Source organism: Ursus americanus, chromosome 9, assembly GCF_024610735.1.
Source record: "Ursus americanus isolate L20-20 chromosome 9, mUrsAme1.1.p, whole genome shotgun sequence".
NCBI lineage: Eukaryota > Metazoa > Chordata > Mammalia > Carnivora > Ursidae > Ursus > Ursus americanus.
In genome coordinates this window covers 3,199,916-3,219,680 of record NC_142135.1, presented here as the reverse complement: position 1 = coordinate 3,219,680, position 19,765 = coordinate 3,199,916, and the positions used below count along the sequence as shown (strand labels likewise).

At 49.9% G+C, this 19,765-nt stretch overlaps 1 protein-coding gene across 14 annotated transcripts in view; it reads right to left on the bottom strand.

Moving 5' to 3' along the window:
• The window catches only part of PTK2 (protein tyrosine kinase 2), a 264,175-nt gene that overhangs the window by 8,903 nt on the left and 235,507 nt on the right, over window positions 1–19,765 (bottom strand). For all 14 annotated transcript variants that reach the window (XM_087864579.1, XM_087864566.1, XM_087864570.1 and 11 more), the window contains 5 exons: window positions 18,652–18,789; window positions 17,521–17,652; window positions 5,619–5,681; window positions 2,046–2,085; window positions 1,606–1,712 (listed from right to left, as the gene is read on the bottom strand). In XM_087864579.1, coding sequence (XP_087720705.1) covers window positions 1,606–1,712; window positions 2,046–2,085; window positions 5,619–5,681; window positions 17,521–17,652; window positions 18,652–18,789 — 480 coding nt within the window. The remainder of the gene's footprint in view (window positions 1–1,605; window positions 1,713–2,045; window positions 2,086–5,618; window positions 5,682–17,520; window positions 17,653–18,651; window positions 18,790–19,765) is intronic.

Below are 19,765 nucleotides of genomic sequence, written 5' to 3'. Positions count from 1 at the left end.
TCAGAATTCTAAGCTGGTATCTGAGCTGCTTCCCAAGTTGGTTTTTCCTTGTAATACAAGCCGTTTTGAAAATTTGCTCTTGTGGCTCATGTAAATGACAAACTTCATTAACCCAATTTCCCCCTCTCCCCTAAGTTTATGACAAGAAACCACATTAGCAAGGGCCGTGTCCCCCTACACTCCTCCTCAGAGAACACCCCTTACGATGCCCCCTGAGCTAGGGGGGCCGCCAGATGCCAAGCCCCAGGAAAGGCTCCAGGACCAGCGCTCTGGTTTCTGGGGGCTGAGCACTAGCCCTCAGAGCAGGGGTGCCTCTGGCCCAGTGATGCCTGGGCTGCGTCCCTCAGGCGGCAGGCGGGTCCAGCCCGAGCCAGCCCGTTCACTCCCTGCTCACGACCCCTCCAGGCTGGAGATGGCATTTTCTCTGCCGAGGGCTACCTCTCTTCTCTCCATGAATCAGCCCAGCCTGCTGGCTAAATGCTGGCTCAGCTGGGGAGCCTGTAACCTTGAATATGCCCTTCAACCTCTGTGAGCCTTGCCATCTCACGTGAAAAGTGGAAACAATACTACCACCAATCCTGTGAGGCTAATGTGAGGACAGGCTCTGTCACAGCACACAGTCCAGGGAGGGCACTTCACGAGGGTGGTTATTAGTGAAACAAAGTTTCTCTTAACTGGTAACATAGTTACCAGAGTCTAAGACCCCACCCACTGCAGGAGGCACCTTTTTAATGTTCCTCTAAGGAAAAAAAAAAAAAAAAGCTGCCAATTAAACCAACACATCACTCTAATTTTAGAGATATTAAAATGTACAAAAAAGGTATATCAGAATTAAGAAACAAGACCTATTTTGAGAGGTGACTGATCTCTCATGGAAAGTAGAGAGATCTTCTCATTAAGTGGGCATGAGAGAGAAGAAGAACCCTTGCCTTCGCTTCTCCTGGAGAGGAGAGCTGCTTCCAAGGGACCTAGAGGCCAACGCAGCAGGGCCTGGTGGAGGCCGGGGCCGGGGGGCAGTCAGGAGCCCCAGTGGCCGGCTCACACGCAGGAGGGCCGGCCGTGCGTGCAGCGCTCCTGAGCCGAGAAGCTGTGGCCGTCAGCACCTCGCTGGACGCTCCCCTCCTCCGAGGGCTGGTTCCACGCAGCCCATGCCACTTCACTACAAATACAGTCCTTGCCCCAGGTGGAAAATGGTGGCAGTTTTCCACTAAGCCGCACCAACACACTTAAGAGACAGTGAGCCCGCAGAAGGGCTCCCTTTCCCCAGGCGTCCTGGTTTAATTAATGTTTAAAACCAGAAGCCATCCCGGCACTTTATTCCCAAGAAACATTCTGCCTGATAAGAGGAAAACCTATCTAGGAAGTTGGGCTCTGGCTGAGGCCCGAGACTATTATGTGAGAGAAAACCGGACCAGACAGGCTCCTGTCAAGCTTGTTCCTGACTCTCAGGGGGTGCAGAGCCCGACCAAACAGACCCCTGGAGCCCACGGCAGCCACTCTGCTCAGTCCGTCCTCAGCACTGACTCCACTCCATGTTCCAGATCACCAATCCTGGAGCGAGAGGTTCCACGGAGCCTTGAGCAGAGCTCGGGCTCAGATGCCCACCTTGACGCCCTCGTTGTAACTGTCCCCGGGGCTGCTGAGGCTGGCGAGGCTGCCCAGGTGACCGGGGGCCCCAGGCCGGGGCGGTTTCTTTGGCGGAGCTGCGGGATCTGGTAAAAGGGGAGGCGTCCCGTTAAGTGAGGCACAAGAATACAAATAGAAACACCCAATAAACACTAAGCACGGTCACATCACTACAGCATACACTCACCCTGGAGAGGGTGCCCTACCGAGGCCTTTCTGATGCATGACAGCAACAAGTCCTGTTCTCTAATAATCTAGTCATTGTGGAATTTGGTAAACATCATACTTGCTTTGGTCCATAGAGGGAAATGTGTTAAAAAATCATGAGGTATTCCAAAGCTAAGAAACTCCGTACATTTAAAACCTGCTCCCTCTAAATTATAAAAACTTCTTGACAGAGAACTCATTTCTTCACTTACCTGGTTTCCCCACAGGCTGATATATGTGTTGGTTTCCAGTCTGTGGGAAAAGAAAAGCTCCGTCACCACACCAGCATACACCACAGGCCTCGGCCTTCCCTCCCTCCCCTCCCCCTCCATCCCCTTGAACATCTGTGCCAAGTGCTGGGTTTAAAGACCAACACGATGGGGGGCTGCCTTCAAGGCCTAATTGGGGGTGGGGGATTTAGGAAGAGCAAGAATGCCAGCAGGGTGTGGGAAGAGGGCTGTGGCCGGGGCAAGCATGGGATGGTACGGGAACGTGGACAGGAGCCGCCACAGCCAATTGAGAATTAAACGCCATCCACAGATGCCTCCGGTTCACCTTCCAGGACTGTGAAATCCAGGCCTTTGCAGTGTCTCGGTGCTTTGCTCAGGAACCTGCCTCACTGCCTCCTGGATGTTCTCCTCACCGGGAGGGGTACAGTCGGGGACAGTGACAACGGGAGGAGACTCTGTGGCCGTGGGGTAGTCCGTATGCCTGTGTTGTCACTGTCACCCGAAGCCCGTGTGTGTCAGGACCTGCTGCTACCGCTCCATTCGTTCGGGACCAAGCCACAGGCCCAGACAACAAGCCAAGCCACAAGCCCGGAATGTCCACCCCAGGGACAGGACAAAAGACTGTTCCCCTGAAGGCCAGCCCTGCCATGGGCTGTCATGGCTGCAGTCATGCTGCAAACAACCTATCCTAGGTAACTAAATGGAAAGAAGTCTTTCTAGAACTACGTTCTACTTCTGAAGAGACTTGCCTTGCTTAATTTAAAATAATAGACTAGATAAGAAATACATATTTTAAGGTGCTCTACTTTCTGGGGTAAGGAGACCTACCTCGGTAAAACGCAAGGACAGTGCAGTGTGCACACAGCGAAAACCGCTGCTCTCCCGGAAGCACACCCACGGTCAACACGCTGTTTCACCGCCGATCCTGAAGACCCTCAAACCCTCAGAGCTGGCCAGTGTGAAGAACGAGGACCCCTTCACAGCTGACTTTCTGCAGCACTTCACAGTTAGCCTAGCGTGTGTCTGACAGTCACTGAACACCTGCTTTGTTCCGGGCACAGAACAAGCCCCCCCACCCCCACCGTGTGGAGTGGCCAGTGTAACACAGGCAGCGAGACAGTAACAGCAGATGCACAAACAGCACATTGCCAAGCCTGGTGGAAAAGGGACATGGGGGTGGGGTGGGAGGGGAGGACGCTGCAGGTCTCAGTGGGAAGATCAGGCCTTCTGAGAACGTGACCTTTGAGGATGCTGGGTGGGGGACCTGGGTGGGGGAAGCCATGAAGAAATCTGGGAGAAGGGTGGCCCAGAGATAGGGGATCCCCCAGGAGGGGCAAACAGCATGGGAGGCCAGGGCAGCTGGAGGATGAGCGAGGGCAGAAAACAGCAGGAAACATGGCCAAAACTCTAAAAGCAGACACAGTCTGTGAGCCGTGTTTTGTTCACTGATCCAGGCAGTAAAATACACAAATTTAAAAAGACTTAAGACACAAAGAATTTTCTGGTTGATACAGAGGTTACAAGAAAATTCAATTAACTAGAAAATTCTATTCTAAGAACATCCTGGATTAATTCAGCAAAGGTATGTACAATGTACTATGCTAGGCCATTCCGCAGGTTGCTCTGGGAGGGAAGGCACAGCAACGTCCCTGCTTTCAGAAGTCTGACAGGGGAGCGTGGGACCAGGCTGTGTTCTGTTCTGCTGCGTGTCTAGCTATGGGCCCTGGGCCTTGGAGAAGATTGTAGATTTTAAGTAGGTATGAGCTAATGAGCAGACACTAATAACCGGCTAGTGGAAACTGACCCCATCAACTCGCATAAAAAGTAAAAACCATCTGGATTTTCAAAATAACATACAAGTTGACAGCATGTTCCTCTTGTGACGACACCCTGCACAGGTGTGTATGTTAGCTATGTTATCAGCCTCAGCAAACAAGTTGGAAAACCAAAGCCCCAAACACTTAACGACTTTTCCCTGAAGCCATGGCACATTTTCCAAAAGTGTTAAGCTGGAGCATTTCAAGAAGTGGGCCAAATCACACTGTTACCTAAATTCAGCAAAGGACGGAAGAGGGAAAAGCAGAGTGGTCACAGTGTGTTACTGGCCTCCCAGAAGGAAGCAACCACAACCCAAACTGCATCCCCTGCAGTGAGCCATCGTGTTCACAAGCCCACTGCGGCGTCTGGCACTGTGACAGGTCACCTTGAGCAAGCTTTCTACAAGCCTCAGTTTACCCCTTTGTGGAGTGCGGATGGCAACAGGCCTGACTTGACAGGAGTGCTGGGGTCTCAGGGAGGTGGCACGAGGACAGCACTCAGCATAGCACCTTGTAGCACTAAGTACCTTCTCATCAGTACTAAGCGCTCCCACTGTCGCCTAGGCCTGGGCGACAAGATTGCAAGAGGACCTGTCCACAGAGGGTTTCTCAAGAACCCTTTTCTCCACATCTAATTCACTGCCTGATTCTCTCACTCCACATGCTCTCTGGGGGCCTGCTTTGTGCCAAGTACCGGAATACACGCAATTTCCCTTTTCTAATCAAACCTGCTGTTAGAGGTGTTCTGAACAGCCAGTCCCTTGAATAGGGTTTCCCTTCACACGGGTGCTCATTCTTACCAACTTAGGACAGACTACCGGTCACATGTGAATCTTTGCATTCTAAGGAAGGAGAGCTCTGTGTGGAGATGTTAAATGGCAGGTGATGTGACTCCGTGCTCGTGAACCAGAGCCCGCGCCCGCTGCACCAGCACATTCTGACGGGAAATGCCAGATCCTCCTGTGCTGGCAACTGAGCACATCTTCCAGGGGCCAGATCTCAGGCGCAGCTGGATTTCACAGTACTGATCACAGAAAACTCCCGGTAGGTCATTCCATGCTATGCGCCCTGCAGCTGGAGGCAGTCTCATGGACGCATGCACATGTGTTTGGAAGTAAATTCAGAAGGCTTATTAGGATGGAGCTTTATCTCCATAGGTCTGCTACCCAGCAGGCACCGGCTTCTCGTCTGTACTGGGAACTTCTTTACATGTTTAGAGAAATCTGCTTTTATTTCACTCAGACACCTGCTGATGGAAATCTTAATAGAATGATTTAATCTATTCTCCCTAAAAGATTAGGGAATATTTCTAGCAGGCTTTAAACATATTTGGAATAATCATAAACTAGCTCTTTAAAGAGAATTTCAGGCATCTTCCCCTACAACACACAGAAAAGAAGTCTTGCTTGGACCAGTTTCCTGTGACTGTGGAAACTTGTAACCATGCACTAAGAGTGCAAACACATGGCACACAACAGCTTACGCTCATCAACAGTACGTAGGCAGGTCTCCGTAGAGCACAGAGCTCGGCTCGCAGCCACTATGAAGTTGCGTGAGTGACGGGCTGGCCCCCAGTGCTGGGCTGTGCACTGCAGCTTCTAATGATCTTGGCCAAATGTTCACTTTACTTAAAGAACGGATTCCTGTGCTCCACGCTACGAAGATTAGTAAGCGTGGGTATCTTATGACACAAAGCGACGGCCTCCGTCCATCCTGGCGAGAACTCGGCAATGCTTACCGGGCCCTGGAGACCAACGTCCTCCCTGTCGATACTGCCTCGAGAGAGCCGCACGTCAGGTTTCTAAAGCAAAGAACACAAAACCAGAGAGTTTCATTCCTGGTTTGAAAATCATGGACATATTCTGTATTAAGTTCCTGCCTCATATGATACCATCATCCTCTGAATAAGAAGAATTAAAAGTTCCCCAGTTCCAGAAAAATTCTCAAACCCCATGATGACAAACCCAGGTCAGACGCCCCAGCAAAGCCACACGTGCGCAGTGAACAGGAGTGCCCTGCGGCCCCGCACAATACAGGAAAGCCTGCAATTCACCTCTCTTCCTAGCAGCGCACAGTTTCTTCTTGACAGAGAGAACTCCGCCTCAGGCTGAAAAAGAGCGGGTACACGTTCCTGCTTTCTGGCGCAGTAAGGCTCTCACGTCCTTGGCGGTATCACCAAAGCAGCAAATAGTCCAATTACACGCCACCCCCTTTCCCCACCCAATGCACCCACGATACAGAAACCATACGGAAAAATCAGGATTTAATATAAATACTAGTATGCAAATTTCACTAACCCCACAATAGGCAACGTAGGTTCCGTGCCATCATGGTGCACAGAATGTCAGAAGGTCTGTTCCTCACGAAGACCAGTATGTGCGGTGGCCTCCCACCTGCCTGACACCTACTCCAGTAGCCACATGGACCCCTGCCTCTCCTTTGCCCCCCCGCCTCCCCTTTGCGCGTGCACTCCGGTCACAGACCCCTTCTCAGGGAGCATTTCCCACAGCCTCTCCAGACAGGACTGCTCCTTTCTTGGTCTTTGCCAGTCTGCTGTATCGTACACAGATCCCCTCCGTGGCAGGAAGCATGCAGTAATTACTTCCCTCATTTGACAGAGAACGTCTTGATGTCTGATTTGTCTTTGTACACCCTACACCTGCAAGGGCCCGGCACTGAGCACTGAGGACAGAACCCGTGAGCACTTGTGGGTGGCAGGGGGTGGGGGGTGGTGAGAAAGAAGTGAGCTTTGTTTCTCCCTTCTTATAAATGTATGTTACAAAAATGCAACCATGCCATATAATTCTGTAATCTTTATATAACATTATATAGTGGAAATTGGTCAAAACCACATTAAAAAGCTACACAGTCTCCCCCAGCACGAAGGCTGTCATAAACAGAAACCTTCAGTGAGGCGAATGGGCTCTGGCATCAGGTTGCCTGGGTTCGGGTCAGGCTCCAACCCTTTCAAGCTGTGTGACCTGGGCCTCAATTTCTTCAGGGCAGTTATAGTACCCACTGCCCAGGCTTGATGGGAGGATTAAATGAATTAATGCTGCAAAGTACTAAGTCAGTACCACAGAACATCAAGGAGTTCTGTCTGTTGAATGGCGGGGCCATTCTCAAAATTTCAATTGTATAAATAGGTTGTGGATGAAGACCTTTGTGTAGAAATGCTTGACTAAATCCCTGATTATTTCTCTAGGACAGATGTCTAAGGATGGAATTACTGAGTCAGAGGGCTGGAACATTTGAAACATCCTGGTATAAGCTTCCCGACTGCCGGGCTGTCTGCATTCACCGTCAGTGGGCTCTCCCCAGCCCGACGGCACTGCACCGCCACTTCGAACTCAGCCAATTCAATAAACAAAATACCGTATAAATCTGCCCTCCTTTCCTAAACGTTAGAACATTTCTGCTGCTTCTCACGGGATGCCAGGCCCTGGGAGGACAGAGGCCATGGGCTGCCGGCTTCTCCCACTATCTGCATGACTTGGTAGAAACAGGGCACACAGGTGGGAGGAAATGAAGCACCTGCACGGCCGTCTGTGAACAGCGGCCATGCCCCCTCAACCTCTCCAAACCCACTCTCAGCTGGAAAAGGGGTCGGCCGCCTCGTACAGCAACTGTAAGGATTAAGTATGTGCTTGAACAGTCATGTGCCTGTTAGACATTTAGTAAATCCTTGCTCAAGGAACGCGGTCATAAAAATGCAAGGTAGAGAAGAGGCTTCACAGCTGAGGAACCCCAGGCTCAGAAGGCAGAATTACGGCACACCCCAGAGATACGGCAGGCTTGCCCCAGCTGCGCAGGAAAGCTAGTGTCACGGTAAAGCGAGTCGAGTCCATGTCTGGCTTCCCAGCGGCCATCAAAGTTAGTTTACACCACACTCTAGTTGATGACGCCTGCAGCGGCGTCATGTTTACATGTACACACTTGAATTAAAAGATACTTTATTACTAAAAATACTAACCGCATGGACTGACCCTTCCTTTCACGAACAGTATCTCTGGAGCGTGTGATGCTGTTTGATGGCATTTCATGCACAGAACTTCCTCCAAAACTGGCATCTATCCTCTCAAATCCTGCTGCCGCCTTACCAACTAGGGCCATGGAATAGTCTAGATCCTCTGTTGTCATTTCCTGTCTTCACAGCACCCTCACCAGGAGCAGCTTCCATCTCCTGAAAGCACGTCCTCTGCTCCTCCGAGCGGCACCTCCTCATCCGTGAGTTTGAGCACGAGATCGCGGCAGTGTGGGCCACGTCCAGGCTCCACTCAGGATTCTGGTTCTCCTGCTGTTGGCACCACGTCTGCGGGGACGTCCTCCGCTGATGTCCTGAGCCCCTCAGTCGTTCAGGAGGGTTGGAGCCCCTTCCTTCCAAACTCCTGTTACTACTGACATTTTGACCTCTTCCCATGAATCAGGAATGCTCTTCATGGCATCTAGAATGGTGACTCTTTTCCAGAAGGTTTTCAGTTGGTTTTGCCCAGATCCATCAGAGGAATCCCTATCTATGACCGCTATTGCCTTTTTTTTTTTTTTTTTAAAGATTTTATTTATTTGACAGAGATAGAGACAGCCAGCGAGAGAGGGAACACAAGCAGGGGGAGTGGGAGAGGAAGAAGCAGGCTCATAGCAGAGGAGCCTGATGTGGGGCTCGATCCTGTAACGCCAGGATCACGCCCTGAGCCGAAGGCAGGCGCTTAACCGCTGTGCCACCCAGGCGCCCCCCGCTATTGCCTTCTTAAGTAAGACGATTTGACAGTCAAAACTACTCCTTGATCCACCGGCTACAGAACAGATGTTGTGTTAGCAGGCATGAAGACAACATAAATCTCCTTGTCCATCTCCATCAGAGCTCCTGGGTCACAGGGTGCATTGTCAGTGAGCAGTCCTATTCCGAAAGGAATCTTTTTTTCCGAGCGGTAGGTCTCAAGAGTGGGCTTAAAATATTCAGTACACCATGTTGTAAACAGGTGACGGTTGCCCAGGCTTTCTTGTTCTGTCGATGCAGCTCAGGGAGAGTGGATTTAGCATGATTCCTAAGGGCCCTAGGACTTCCAGAATATTCGGCCAGTGAGCACTGGCTTCATCTGACAGGCACCAGCTGCATGAGCCCCTAACACGGGAGTCAGCCTGTCCTTTGCAGCTTTAAAGCCAGGCACTGACTTCTCCTCTCCAGCTGCCAGAGCCCTAGATGGCGTCTCGTTCCAGTAGACGGCTGTTTCGTCTACACCGGAAGTCTGCTGGTTAGTGCAGCCACCCTCGTGAATGATCTGAGCGCAGTCTTCTGGAGAACTTGCGGCCGCTCCTACATCAGCACTGCTGTTTCGTCTTGTGCTTGCGGTACAAGTCCTATGTGGTACTTGTACGGTATGGAGACGACGTCTTTGCTCCAAACTCACGAACCTGTGCTGGCCGACAGCTGGTCTCCTGCAGCTTCCCCACCTTTCCCAGCCTTCACGGAATTGAAGAGAGTGAGGGCCTTGCTCTGGGTGAGGCTTTGCTCTGAGAGAATGCTGTGGCTGGTGGGATCTTCCATCCAGACCAGTACAACGTTCTCCATGTCAGCAGTAAGGCTGTTTCGCTTTCTTACCATTCACGTGTTCCCCGGAGAAGCACGTGTGATTTCCTTCCAGAACTTCTCCTTTGTGCTCACGATGTGGCTGTGGGGTGCAAATGGGCTGGCTTTCCGCCTGTCTGGGCTTTCGATACGCCTTCCCACTACGCTCGATCGTTTCTAGCTTTCAATATAAAGAGATGCGTGACTTTTCCTTTTACCTGAGCCCCGAGGGGTCACTGTAGGGTTATTAGCTGGCCTAATTTTAATATTGTTGTGTCTCAGGGAATAGGGCTCCCGGGGAGAGGGAGAGAGAGACGGGGGAACGGCCGGTCACTGGAGCGGTCAGCACACGGACAATGTTTATTGAGTTCACCGTCTTCTGTGGGAGCAGCTTATGGCACTGCAAAATAATTACAATTGTAACCTCAAAGATCACTGATCACGGATCACCACAATAAACAAGTTTGAAGTGCTGTGAGAACTACCAAAATATGACACAGACATGAAGTAAGCAAATGCTATTGGAAAAATGGCACCAAGAGACTCGCTCAATGGAGGGTTTGCCACAAACCTTCAGTACGCAAAGAACACAATGTCCGCGATGTGCAATGAAATAAGGTACACCTGTAGCTGCTGGAGCATGAGTACTTCTAACTGTGAGAAATACTATTTTTTAAAGTTTCTTTTTCTTTCTTTCCTTCCTTTTTTTCCTCTATGGAAGCTCTACACCCAATGTGGGGCTCGAACCCACGATCCATAGATCAAGCATGCTCTTCTGACTGAGCCAGCCCTGACCTGTAGGAATTACTTAAACAAAAGCAAATGACACTTACTGTTTGCTTACAGAACTAGGTGCTGTGTTTCATGTATTTACATGAGTTATCTACTTGTATTTCCACATAAACCATATGAAATGACTTATTTTTCCTTATGCACTGTAATTCCCTCATGTCAAAACTTTCCCCAGGACAGGATTTCAATTTTGAAATGAGAAAGCCTGTCTATATAAAGTCCTCTTGTGTTCTATGAATGGGAATATTTAAGCTTTTTCCTCACATGGCCGACACAGCCTGTCTGAGTGAGAGGTGAGTGCCAGCTTGGGAACTCAAGAGAACCAGAGCCAGCCCGTCAGAGAGGAGTTCTGTTATTGGTTCTGCTCCTGGGTGAAGCTAAATTCTCCCGCTTCCCTCTTACAGAATATTCTAGATTTGAAGATAGTAATATGAAAAGAGGAGACATATTTGAAATCTTACACACACACAGATCACAAACAAAGAACGTTTGGGGCTATCGGATTATTTCCCCCATCAGGTATGCCTTCTCCCTCCCTCCCTTTCTTTCGTTAATGCAGGTGTAACGCATACAATGAAGTGCACCGATCTCAAGTGTACACGCTCCGTGCACGTTCATATATGTGTGCGCCCACCTACCACAGCCGCCCACCCAGCGGGCCCCAGAGAGCTCACGCAAGCAGACTGCATAATGTGCATGGCCCTGCGTCTGGCGTCTGTGGTGGACATTATCTCTGTAAGCCCTGTCCCTGTGCGTGTGGGGAGGGGTTTGCCCATTTTTATTGTCACGCAGTAGGCCACTGCATGAATTGATCTGTTCTGCAGGAACGGGCAAGTGGGTTATTTCCAGTTCCTGAGAGCAGAAAGAAACACTTCTGTGAGCACTGTGTTATGTGTGGGCATGTGCCCCCCGTCCTCATGGGCAGCAGGTGAGGGCTGAAGGTGCTGTTTCAGGTTCTGGGGACACAGCAACCAACAGTCACAGTTTGGTCTCTATGCTCGTATGCCATCACTCTAGAAAACTTCAAATGCAAGGCTTTCCACTCAAAGTCCCTTCTCCTTGAACTAGGCCACACTGTCTTCAAATCCAGAATATGGCAGATGCAAGGAACATAGGTGGGACATGGCCTGACTCAGCAGAAAAGGGCCAGAGGTAGTCTTGTGACCCTGTCCTTACTCCCTGTCCCCAACCCCCAACCCCCGGCCCCCCGGCCTGGTACTCATCATTCATTCAGAATGACTGGGTCTGTGTGAGAGGAGAAAGAGCTCAAACATTCATTTCCTTTTTCAGAACACAAAGTAGGCTTTATATAGACAGGACTTTTTCATTTTTTTTGATTTTATTTATTTGAGAGAGAGAGTGAGAGAGAGAGAGAGAGAGCATGAGTGGGGAGAGGGAGAAGCAGGCTCCCCACTGAGCAAGGCTCTATCCCACTACCTGAGCTGAAGGCAGACACACTTAACCAACAGAGCCACCCAGGAGCCCCAGGACTTTCTCATTTTAAAATTAAAATCCTGTCTTTGGCACAGTGCCACGTTAGAAGACTACTGAGCGCTGTAAGGAAAACAAATGAGTCCAAAGTCAGTCTGTCTGTGAGCAGTGCCCAGTGATAAGGAAAGTGCTCTGAGCAGACTGACGGTCCAGACGAGGCTGCTGGCTCTCTCCCTCTGGTGCAGGAGAGGCAGGGGGTTCGCCGGCACATGGCAGGCTCAGAGAGCTCACCAGCAGGACTGGGAGCGGGTCCACCACAAGGAGCAAGTGCCACAGGTGAGGGACGGGTGGCCTTGGGCAAGTGCCAGCGTGGGGACAATGTGACGGAGTCCCGACTCCCCAAAGTACTCAAGGAAAGGTAGCAGCCCTAACCAACAACAGTCACCACACTCAGTGGTGTGAGTCCTAACAACAGAAGAGCACCATCGACAGCTGCTGATTCTCATCTATTAGAAAAAATGTGGCCAATATTCCTGACAAAGCAACCTCGAAGTTAATTTTCCAAACAAGAATACAGCTCCTCTATCGGGGTGCACAAGCTTACCCTGTGGAAGGGAGCAGCAGTGCTGTGCCCAGCGCGGTCCGAGGACCACCGAGGGTCGGGGACGGTGTGTCACCAGGTCATGATGAGACATAAACAGAAGGCAAGCACCTTTAGAAAGTTCTAGAGCAATCTGAAATAGTAATTTTTAGGCTTGTTGGAATTCATGTAAACAAGTGTGGCTCCTATTTTGCATATTTTTTAAATTTCTTTTTCCTAGTAATTGCTTTTTGTTTTATTTCACAAGGATATCAGGTCTACAATGGTTTAGGAAAAAAACAGAAACTGACCCTTCCTCACTGACAGCCTGAGAAGCCTGCAGTGGAGAGCCCTGGACTAAAATGCTGCCTCCTGCCCCCAGACTCCACATCCTGTGAGAACACGTGGGTCTAGTCAAAGCAGGGGCCTTGTAGCTAGCTGCTAAAAATAACCCACTAGTGGGAGCTCCAGCAATAGCAAAAAGGAATTAGGGATTATTTATAACAAGCAAATCTAATAAAAGCAATGCTCCTTTGCAGAATCCCCGCAAGTGGCTAAATCTCTCCCTCAATCTATGATGTTAGTTTCTGGTCAGGAGCACACAGAAGGTACTCCGGGACGGCCTCTGGAAACCCTGGGTAGTATGCGGGACAGGATCTGGACTTTAGAGTCTCAGCAATGCAGCTCTCACAGGTGCTATGGAGAACAAGCAGAGTGAGAAAGAAAAGCCCTTGGAGAAATTACTGTGTATTCCCTACTTGCCCCACTGTATACATGCTATCCATCTAATCCTCAACCCAGCCCTGGGAGAAAAGTATTACCCACACTTTATAGAGAATATAATTATTTTATAGATAAACAGATTAATAAATGAAAGTACAGAGGCTAAACAATTTATATAGGGTCATAATAACGAGGATTTTTAATTCTTATTTGGCTGACTCCAGAGTCTGGATTGTTTCTAGTAATGCCTTCTTGAAAAGGAGAGTCCAAGCCAGGAGCGATCATTGTAAGTGTCAAAATGCAGTATGCTCACCGTCTTCCTACCACCTTCCATGCCCTGGCCCCTGGCCACCCAGCCTACCTGTCCCCCTTTATCCATCACATTGGTCTTTCTGTGCTCAGACATCCTTGGGCCCTTGTGCTTGGTGTGCTGTCTTCCTGGAATGTTCCTCCTCAGAAGTCCCTGGGCTGGCCCTTGCTGGTCATTTCAGCTGCTCGGCCTTCCCCCAAAGCTGTGTGTGCTGGGCCTCCCCTCCTGTGCCCGGTCCTCTCTGTCATAGTCAGGGCTGACTGAGGCTGGACCTTGAGGACAGGAAGGACGGAGGGTCAGCTTACAGGACTGGTGGTCACCTTATGGTAGCTGCTGGCAGACTTTAAGTCAGACAGTAACAGGATCAGATTTTAGAAATACCTCTGTGGCTGTGGCAGGAAACAGTGACGTTGACATTTATGTCCCCCCATCTCCTTGCTTTTGTATCTCTGCCTGCTAGTCCCGCTGGAAGCAGACCCCCGTCTTGACTGCGAACTTGCCCTCAGCCCTACCACCTAAAATGCCTACCTTGCAAACACCCAAATCAAAGAGGGGTCGGGATTATCCAACCCCCCTGTGACACCAGAACTGATCTGATCTTGAAGCCCACGATGACAATAAATAAGTCATTCTCATTTATGGACAGCAATACTAAATTCTAATGGGAAACAATGACATATGCCATGACCTTAAAAGAATGATCAATTATGCCTTAAGTAGGGACTTGACTTTGGAACGCGGGGCTAGTCCAAACCCAAGCAAAATGTCCCACATTGTTCATCATATCAATGTCCTCTCAAGTTTTTCTTAAAAAAATAATATATGAAAAATACAAAGCCAATATTATACCTAATGGAAAAACTATTACAGACAACATCTTTAAAAATAAAAGCAGGCAAAGACCTATTTAATATGAAAGTCAGCAAGAGACACTTCAGAAGAGAAATTCGAGGTCACGAGGTATGTAACAAACACTGAAAACGAAGAAAGAAAATGCTTTTTAAAAAGTCACATGTGTGTCAGTTATGCCTCAAAAATGGGGGGGAAAAGCCAACAGAAAATCCAAGGAAATCAGAGTTCACATGACAGATACTGGAAAATACAAGAGAAGGGTCTACCAATCAACTGCATTTGCACACACAGAAAACCACCAACAAGCTCAATGAAAATGACCCCGTTAGACCAGCAGCAGGAAGCTCTAAGTGGATGGGCAGGAAGTTAGCGAGGGAAGCAAGACACATGCTTAATCATAAAAGCTACACAGGAGCAATAAAGGACCCCGGGGGGGGCGCCTGGGTAGCGCAGTCGTTAAAGCGTCTGCCTTCGGCTCAGGGCGTGATCCGGGTGTTCCGGGATCGAGTCCCACATCGGGCTCCTCTGCTGGGAGCCTGCTTCTTCCTCTCTCACTCCTCTGCTGTGTTCCCTCTCTCGCTGGCTGTCTCTCTGTCACATAAATAAATAAAATCTTAAAAAAAAAAAAAAAAAAATTAAAAAAAAAAAAAAAAAAGGACCCCGGGCACAAACCCTGGGGAAGGCCTGAGCTGTGGAGACACACTCGCTGAGGACACCACACGTGCTCAGGTCATCCTGCAGGCGTGGTGCAGCGTGGACCAGAAGCCTGGGGGGCATTTTATACAGCTTCATAAATGGACTTTGAACATAATCTGGAAGCTTATGTGGGGTGTTGGAAACGTCCTGTGTACGGGGTGTGGGGTACATGGACTTCTACATCTATCAAAGCTCACCCAATTGTACCTGCGAGGGCCTGTTCAGTCCACTGCACGTAAACGATCTCCACGACAAGAAAAAGCCCAACAGTGAGCAAACCAGCCAGGCCCTGAGCCTTGTACGTGAACACCTGAAACCACTCAGAAGACTGAGTCGGTGTTGAAATCAGTAGCTACTTCCCACTACTACAGTCCGTCTAGCGTGGGTGGGGAGTTCTGAGAACAGTCTCTACCCATGTCATTAGTCATGCTCATCCTCTGCCTAGTGGCATTCCCTGGACTTGTCTGCCTTGCAAATTCCAATGGATCTTTCTGCCTTGGCTCAACGTATCTGGTCTCTGGCACCGTCCTTGACTCCTCCAGCCACCTGCGGGGTCCTCGTCTTCCACTGCTGTGCGCGGTGCACGCCACGACTGAGAGAACGCTTCATTCACGTGCCGTCATCGTACACAAGACAGTGGTATTTAGATGTATCAGCTCTAGTTCGGAGAATTTGTAATACTGACTTTTTAAATCCCATACCAATGCAGGAAAATAGGCTGTCTGGATAAAAGTCTAAGACGGGCTAGGGAACAGCCATTCTTGAAGCCCACTCCAGATCCAAATGGCTCCGCTCAGATTACTGCCGCACACAATCAGCACTGTCTGCAGCTTGCCTTACATCAAGGTATGCTTCAATTTAAGTCATGTCAATTTTTGATAGTTTGAAACTTCTGTTCAAAAGTAAGTCCCTCATGGTGCCTATCAACATTTCATACACCTTGCTGTAAACGTCTGTAGAGAAGAACACCTGGCAAGCTGAGCGAGTGCTGAAAGCACCGCCAGCAGGATGCTGCTTCGCGCCTCGCGGGCGCTGAGCAGTGCGGCCCAGCGGCCAGGACCGGCCCTGCGGCAGGACTCCGGGCTGAATTCCGGCTCTGTCACAGGCTAGCTGGGCGACCTCAGGAGATCTCCTCTGCCGTAAAATGAGAGTGACACAGGGACAGGTTTATCCTCATTTCCAAATTTGAAAAAGTACTGACGATCAGAAATTTAATTTAATCTTTATTTTATTTTGCATTTGAAGCAAGCTAATTTCATGGCAAAACCTGACCTGAACTGACACGAAGTCTGTATTTGTACCTGTTCATGTGAACATCCGTGTTTTCCTGCATGAGTAGCGGCGCTCTTACCTCTGGGATGCTACTGGAACGGGACCTAATCTGTGGCATGTGCACGGCACTGATTTTCTCAAGTAAAAAAATACTGAATTCTGAAGCACATAAAACCTTCAAGAATTTCAGGTAAAGGATTCTGGACCCGTCTCTTCCTTGTGGGGGGCTGTGCAGATGGACTTCATTTATGAGAAATATGTCAGATGGTGACCGGCACATGGAGGATGTCACACAGGATCTGAGGCATTCACCTGTGAGCGGGGCGTGTGCTGAGGAAGCGTGCACTAGTCCTGGCTGGCGGTAGCCGAGCGTGGAGCGCGTGTGATGTCTGCAGGCCTCCAAGCGTGCTCCATGCTCCTGTGTGCACCGAGATGGCAGGCTTGATGAGGGCAGCCCAGCACACTCTGTGCGGAGGGCACTGGCCTCTCCAACCGTGAAAACTGGCTTCACTGAGCCAGAGTGTTTAAATCAACCACAATTAAAAAAAAATGAAAGCCACATATAAAGGATGAAATCAGAGTCGCATGTTGATGAACTGTGCAGGCTGAAGCCACTGTTGCCTTATACCATTCATTGCTGGTTTCAATGTCTCTGTGCCTGGAAGACTGCAAGTGATTTGAGAACTGTCCCCTACCCTCACGGGTGTCTGGTCCCTCAGCATAGAGCTCAACACAGACAGGGCTTCGGGGAATGTTTATTGAATGGAAGCATGAGGGACCAGCTGTGGACCACCCAGGGAAAGGTACCAACTCATGAATGTGGAAACAGTAGGAGTCCTGGCTCTGTCCAGCCATCCTTTTCAGGCTACTCCAGGAAGACTGCACTAGCCGGGCGGCCTCGTGGCACAGAAGTGTGTGGCAACGGGGCCATGAGTCCAAAGGGCCCTTGTGTCAAGCGACACACAGAGACCACTCTGCCTCACCACTTCCTCTGCCGCAGGAGACTTCTGAGGGGCTGTGGATGCGGGCCGCCCACATACGTGTGGAAGGAGGCACCTGTCAGACCACAGGAGGAGGAATGCGTGAAGGCAGACCCGGGGTTCTAAGCTGTCTGGTTACAGGTGCTGCGGGAGCAAGATGCAAAGCCTTACACGCTAGCTGACACTCCAGGGGCAGCTGCTTCTGCGAAAACCACAGAAATGCTCACACCTCTGAGCCTGCAATGCTGCTACTAAGATCTTAGAAATCTAGCCAGAAAAAATCTAAGAAGAGCAAATAACCCACGACTGCAAGTGTTGGGGACCAGATGTCAAAGGATCTTTCTTGTTCTGAAAGACAAACCTTTCCAATCATCTGTAACATAGTAGACTGACAGTTTCACAAGTGGAAGAAATCCGAATGACTAGAAACACAGTTACCAGAAATCTCTCCTCTTTTTCTAGCCAGCGCTGATCTTCCTCCATCTCCTGCTGCTGCCGGATCAGCCGCTCTTCCATCAGGTGGGCCGGCAGCCCCTGTCCGATCCCTCGCAGGTCCAGCGCAGCAGAGTCCTAGCAGGGGGAGTAAGCAGAATGGCACATCCGCTCTCAGGGGCCAATCTAGGATGCTCTGACTGTTTCTGCGCTTTTCCAAAGAAATGAAGCAAAATAGCAAGGGTGGGGGATACAGGGTGTCTTGGACTCTGCTCATGGGAGCGACTTCCCCGGGGGTTGCAAGGTACCACCTGCCAAGCATCATTAACAAGTACACAGCCGTTCAGCGCACAGCTCCATTTGCAGGGATTTGTTCTCAAGACATAATCTGGGACACCTGGGTGGCTCAGTTGGTTAAGCGTCTGACTTTAGATTGGGTTGTGATCTCGGGGTCCTGGAATCCAGCCCTGTGTCAGGCTCCCCACTCGATAGGGAGTCTGCTTCTCTCTCCCTCTGCCCCTACCCCTGCTCGTGTGCATGCATTCTCTCTCTCTCTTTCTCAAATGAATGGATAAAAATCTTTAAAAAAAAAAAAAAAGAAATAATCCAAGGTATATGCAGAGAATGCATTGCTGGTTGCAGTGAAGTGAAAACAGTCTGGAGGCAGAATGGAAGGAGGATTAAGCTCAGTCCACGTGTGACGGGGAGCACGAAGCAATCGTTAAATGTGCTCACCCCAAGGGCAAGGGCAGGAGCAGCAGACTACAAGTGCTCTGGGAGTCAAAGAAACAACACTTACTGTCAGGGCAGTGGTTCTTGGTTCACCAGGCAAATCTGGTAAAAGGTAACATGGCCCACAGAACGGGAGGCCATCTCCCTGCTCCTCCCCGGGATACATCTCACGCACACGCTATTACGTTCAGCCTGACATGCTGCCTTTCAGGCGGGTGGATTAATGATGGGCGTCTCTTTCTTTTAGTAAATAGGACTCACGGAACCGGGAAGAATTTGAGATGTAGTGCCTTGATTTTAGAATTAGGTCATCAAAATCAGTAACTCTTAGGATTCAGAAATAAAAGGTACTCTAGGCAAAGCTTCATCAGCTAACAAACGAAAGCCCAAGGACATCCGGGTTACCTCCATGTTGGGCTGCCACATTGATATCTCCTGCTGTCTATGATTCCAGGAATCCGTCTGGTCCAAAAGAGATGCCTGCCCCGGGTAGATGCTGCCAGCCATGGCTGTGATCCCATGTGAACCAGGATAGCCAGAGACCTGCGAATGTGGGGCAGCAGGGTCATGTTCCGACATGGCATGCTTCCGCACAGTTCTGCTTTCCACATGCAAGGAAGCAACTAAGACGACAGGGAACACTGTGCAAACAGAACAATGGTGCCCACAGACGTCCACGTGTGGATCCCTGGAGCCTGTGGCTATGGGAGCTCACACGACAGAGGGACTTCACATGTGTGTTGTAAGTTAGGCGTCTTGAGATGGGGAGAGGACCCTGGATCATCCGAGTGGACCTAATGTAAAAGCAGGTTCTCTACCAGTGCAAGGGGGAGCAGAAGGGGAGGGGGGAGAAATGGCTACCGAAGAGTGGTCAGAGAGATACAGCACTGCTGGTTTTGAAGGGGGGGGCAAGGGATGCAGGTGGCCTCTGGAAGGTAGTAAAAGCAAGGAAATGGGATTCTTCTAAAGCCTCAAGAAAGGTAATCCATGAAGGCTGTGTAAATAAGTAATGCAAATATACACCAGGAAGTCAGAAACTGTTTACTTTGCAACTCGGCACCCTCGATGCAAAAGCACCAGGTGCCATGCACGCAGCTCAGCGGGCGCCGCTCTAAAGCACCTCCTGTCTAATGGACCAGGACAGACACGGGCGTCGTGTTCCAACCGTGATGACTACACCAGAGAAAAGACATTCACATGCACATGGAGAAAAATTCCAGGGCAGAAAGAAAACAAGAGGAGTTTCTTTACATGGCTTCCTCCCTCAATCATGGGAGAGAGGGCGGGGGAGGGAGGGAGAGAGAGAGAGAGAGAGAGAGAGATCAGAATCAGCATTTGTTTCTGTAACTCACTGGGCTAGTTAGTACTGGAGGGCCAGGGTGCTCAGTTAACGTTTCAACGCGATAAGGCACAGCCAGATCCATCACTACTGAGCATTACAGCATTCTTCAACAAAGACTGTGCACTCGTGAGATCTCCAGGCACTGATTTATACCAAAATGCATACCGACAATATATA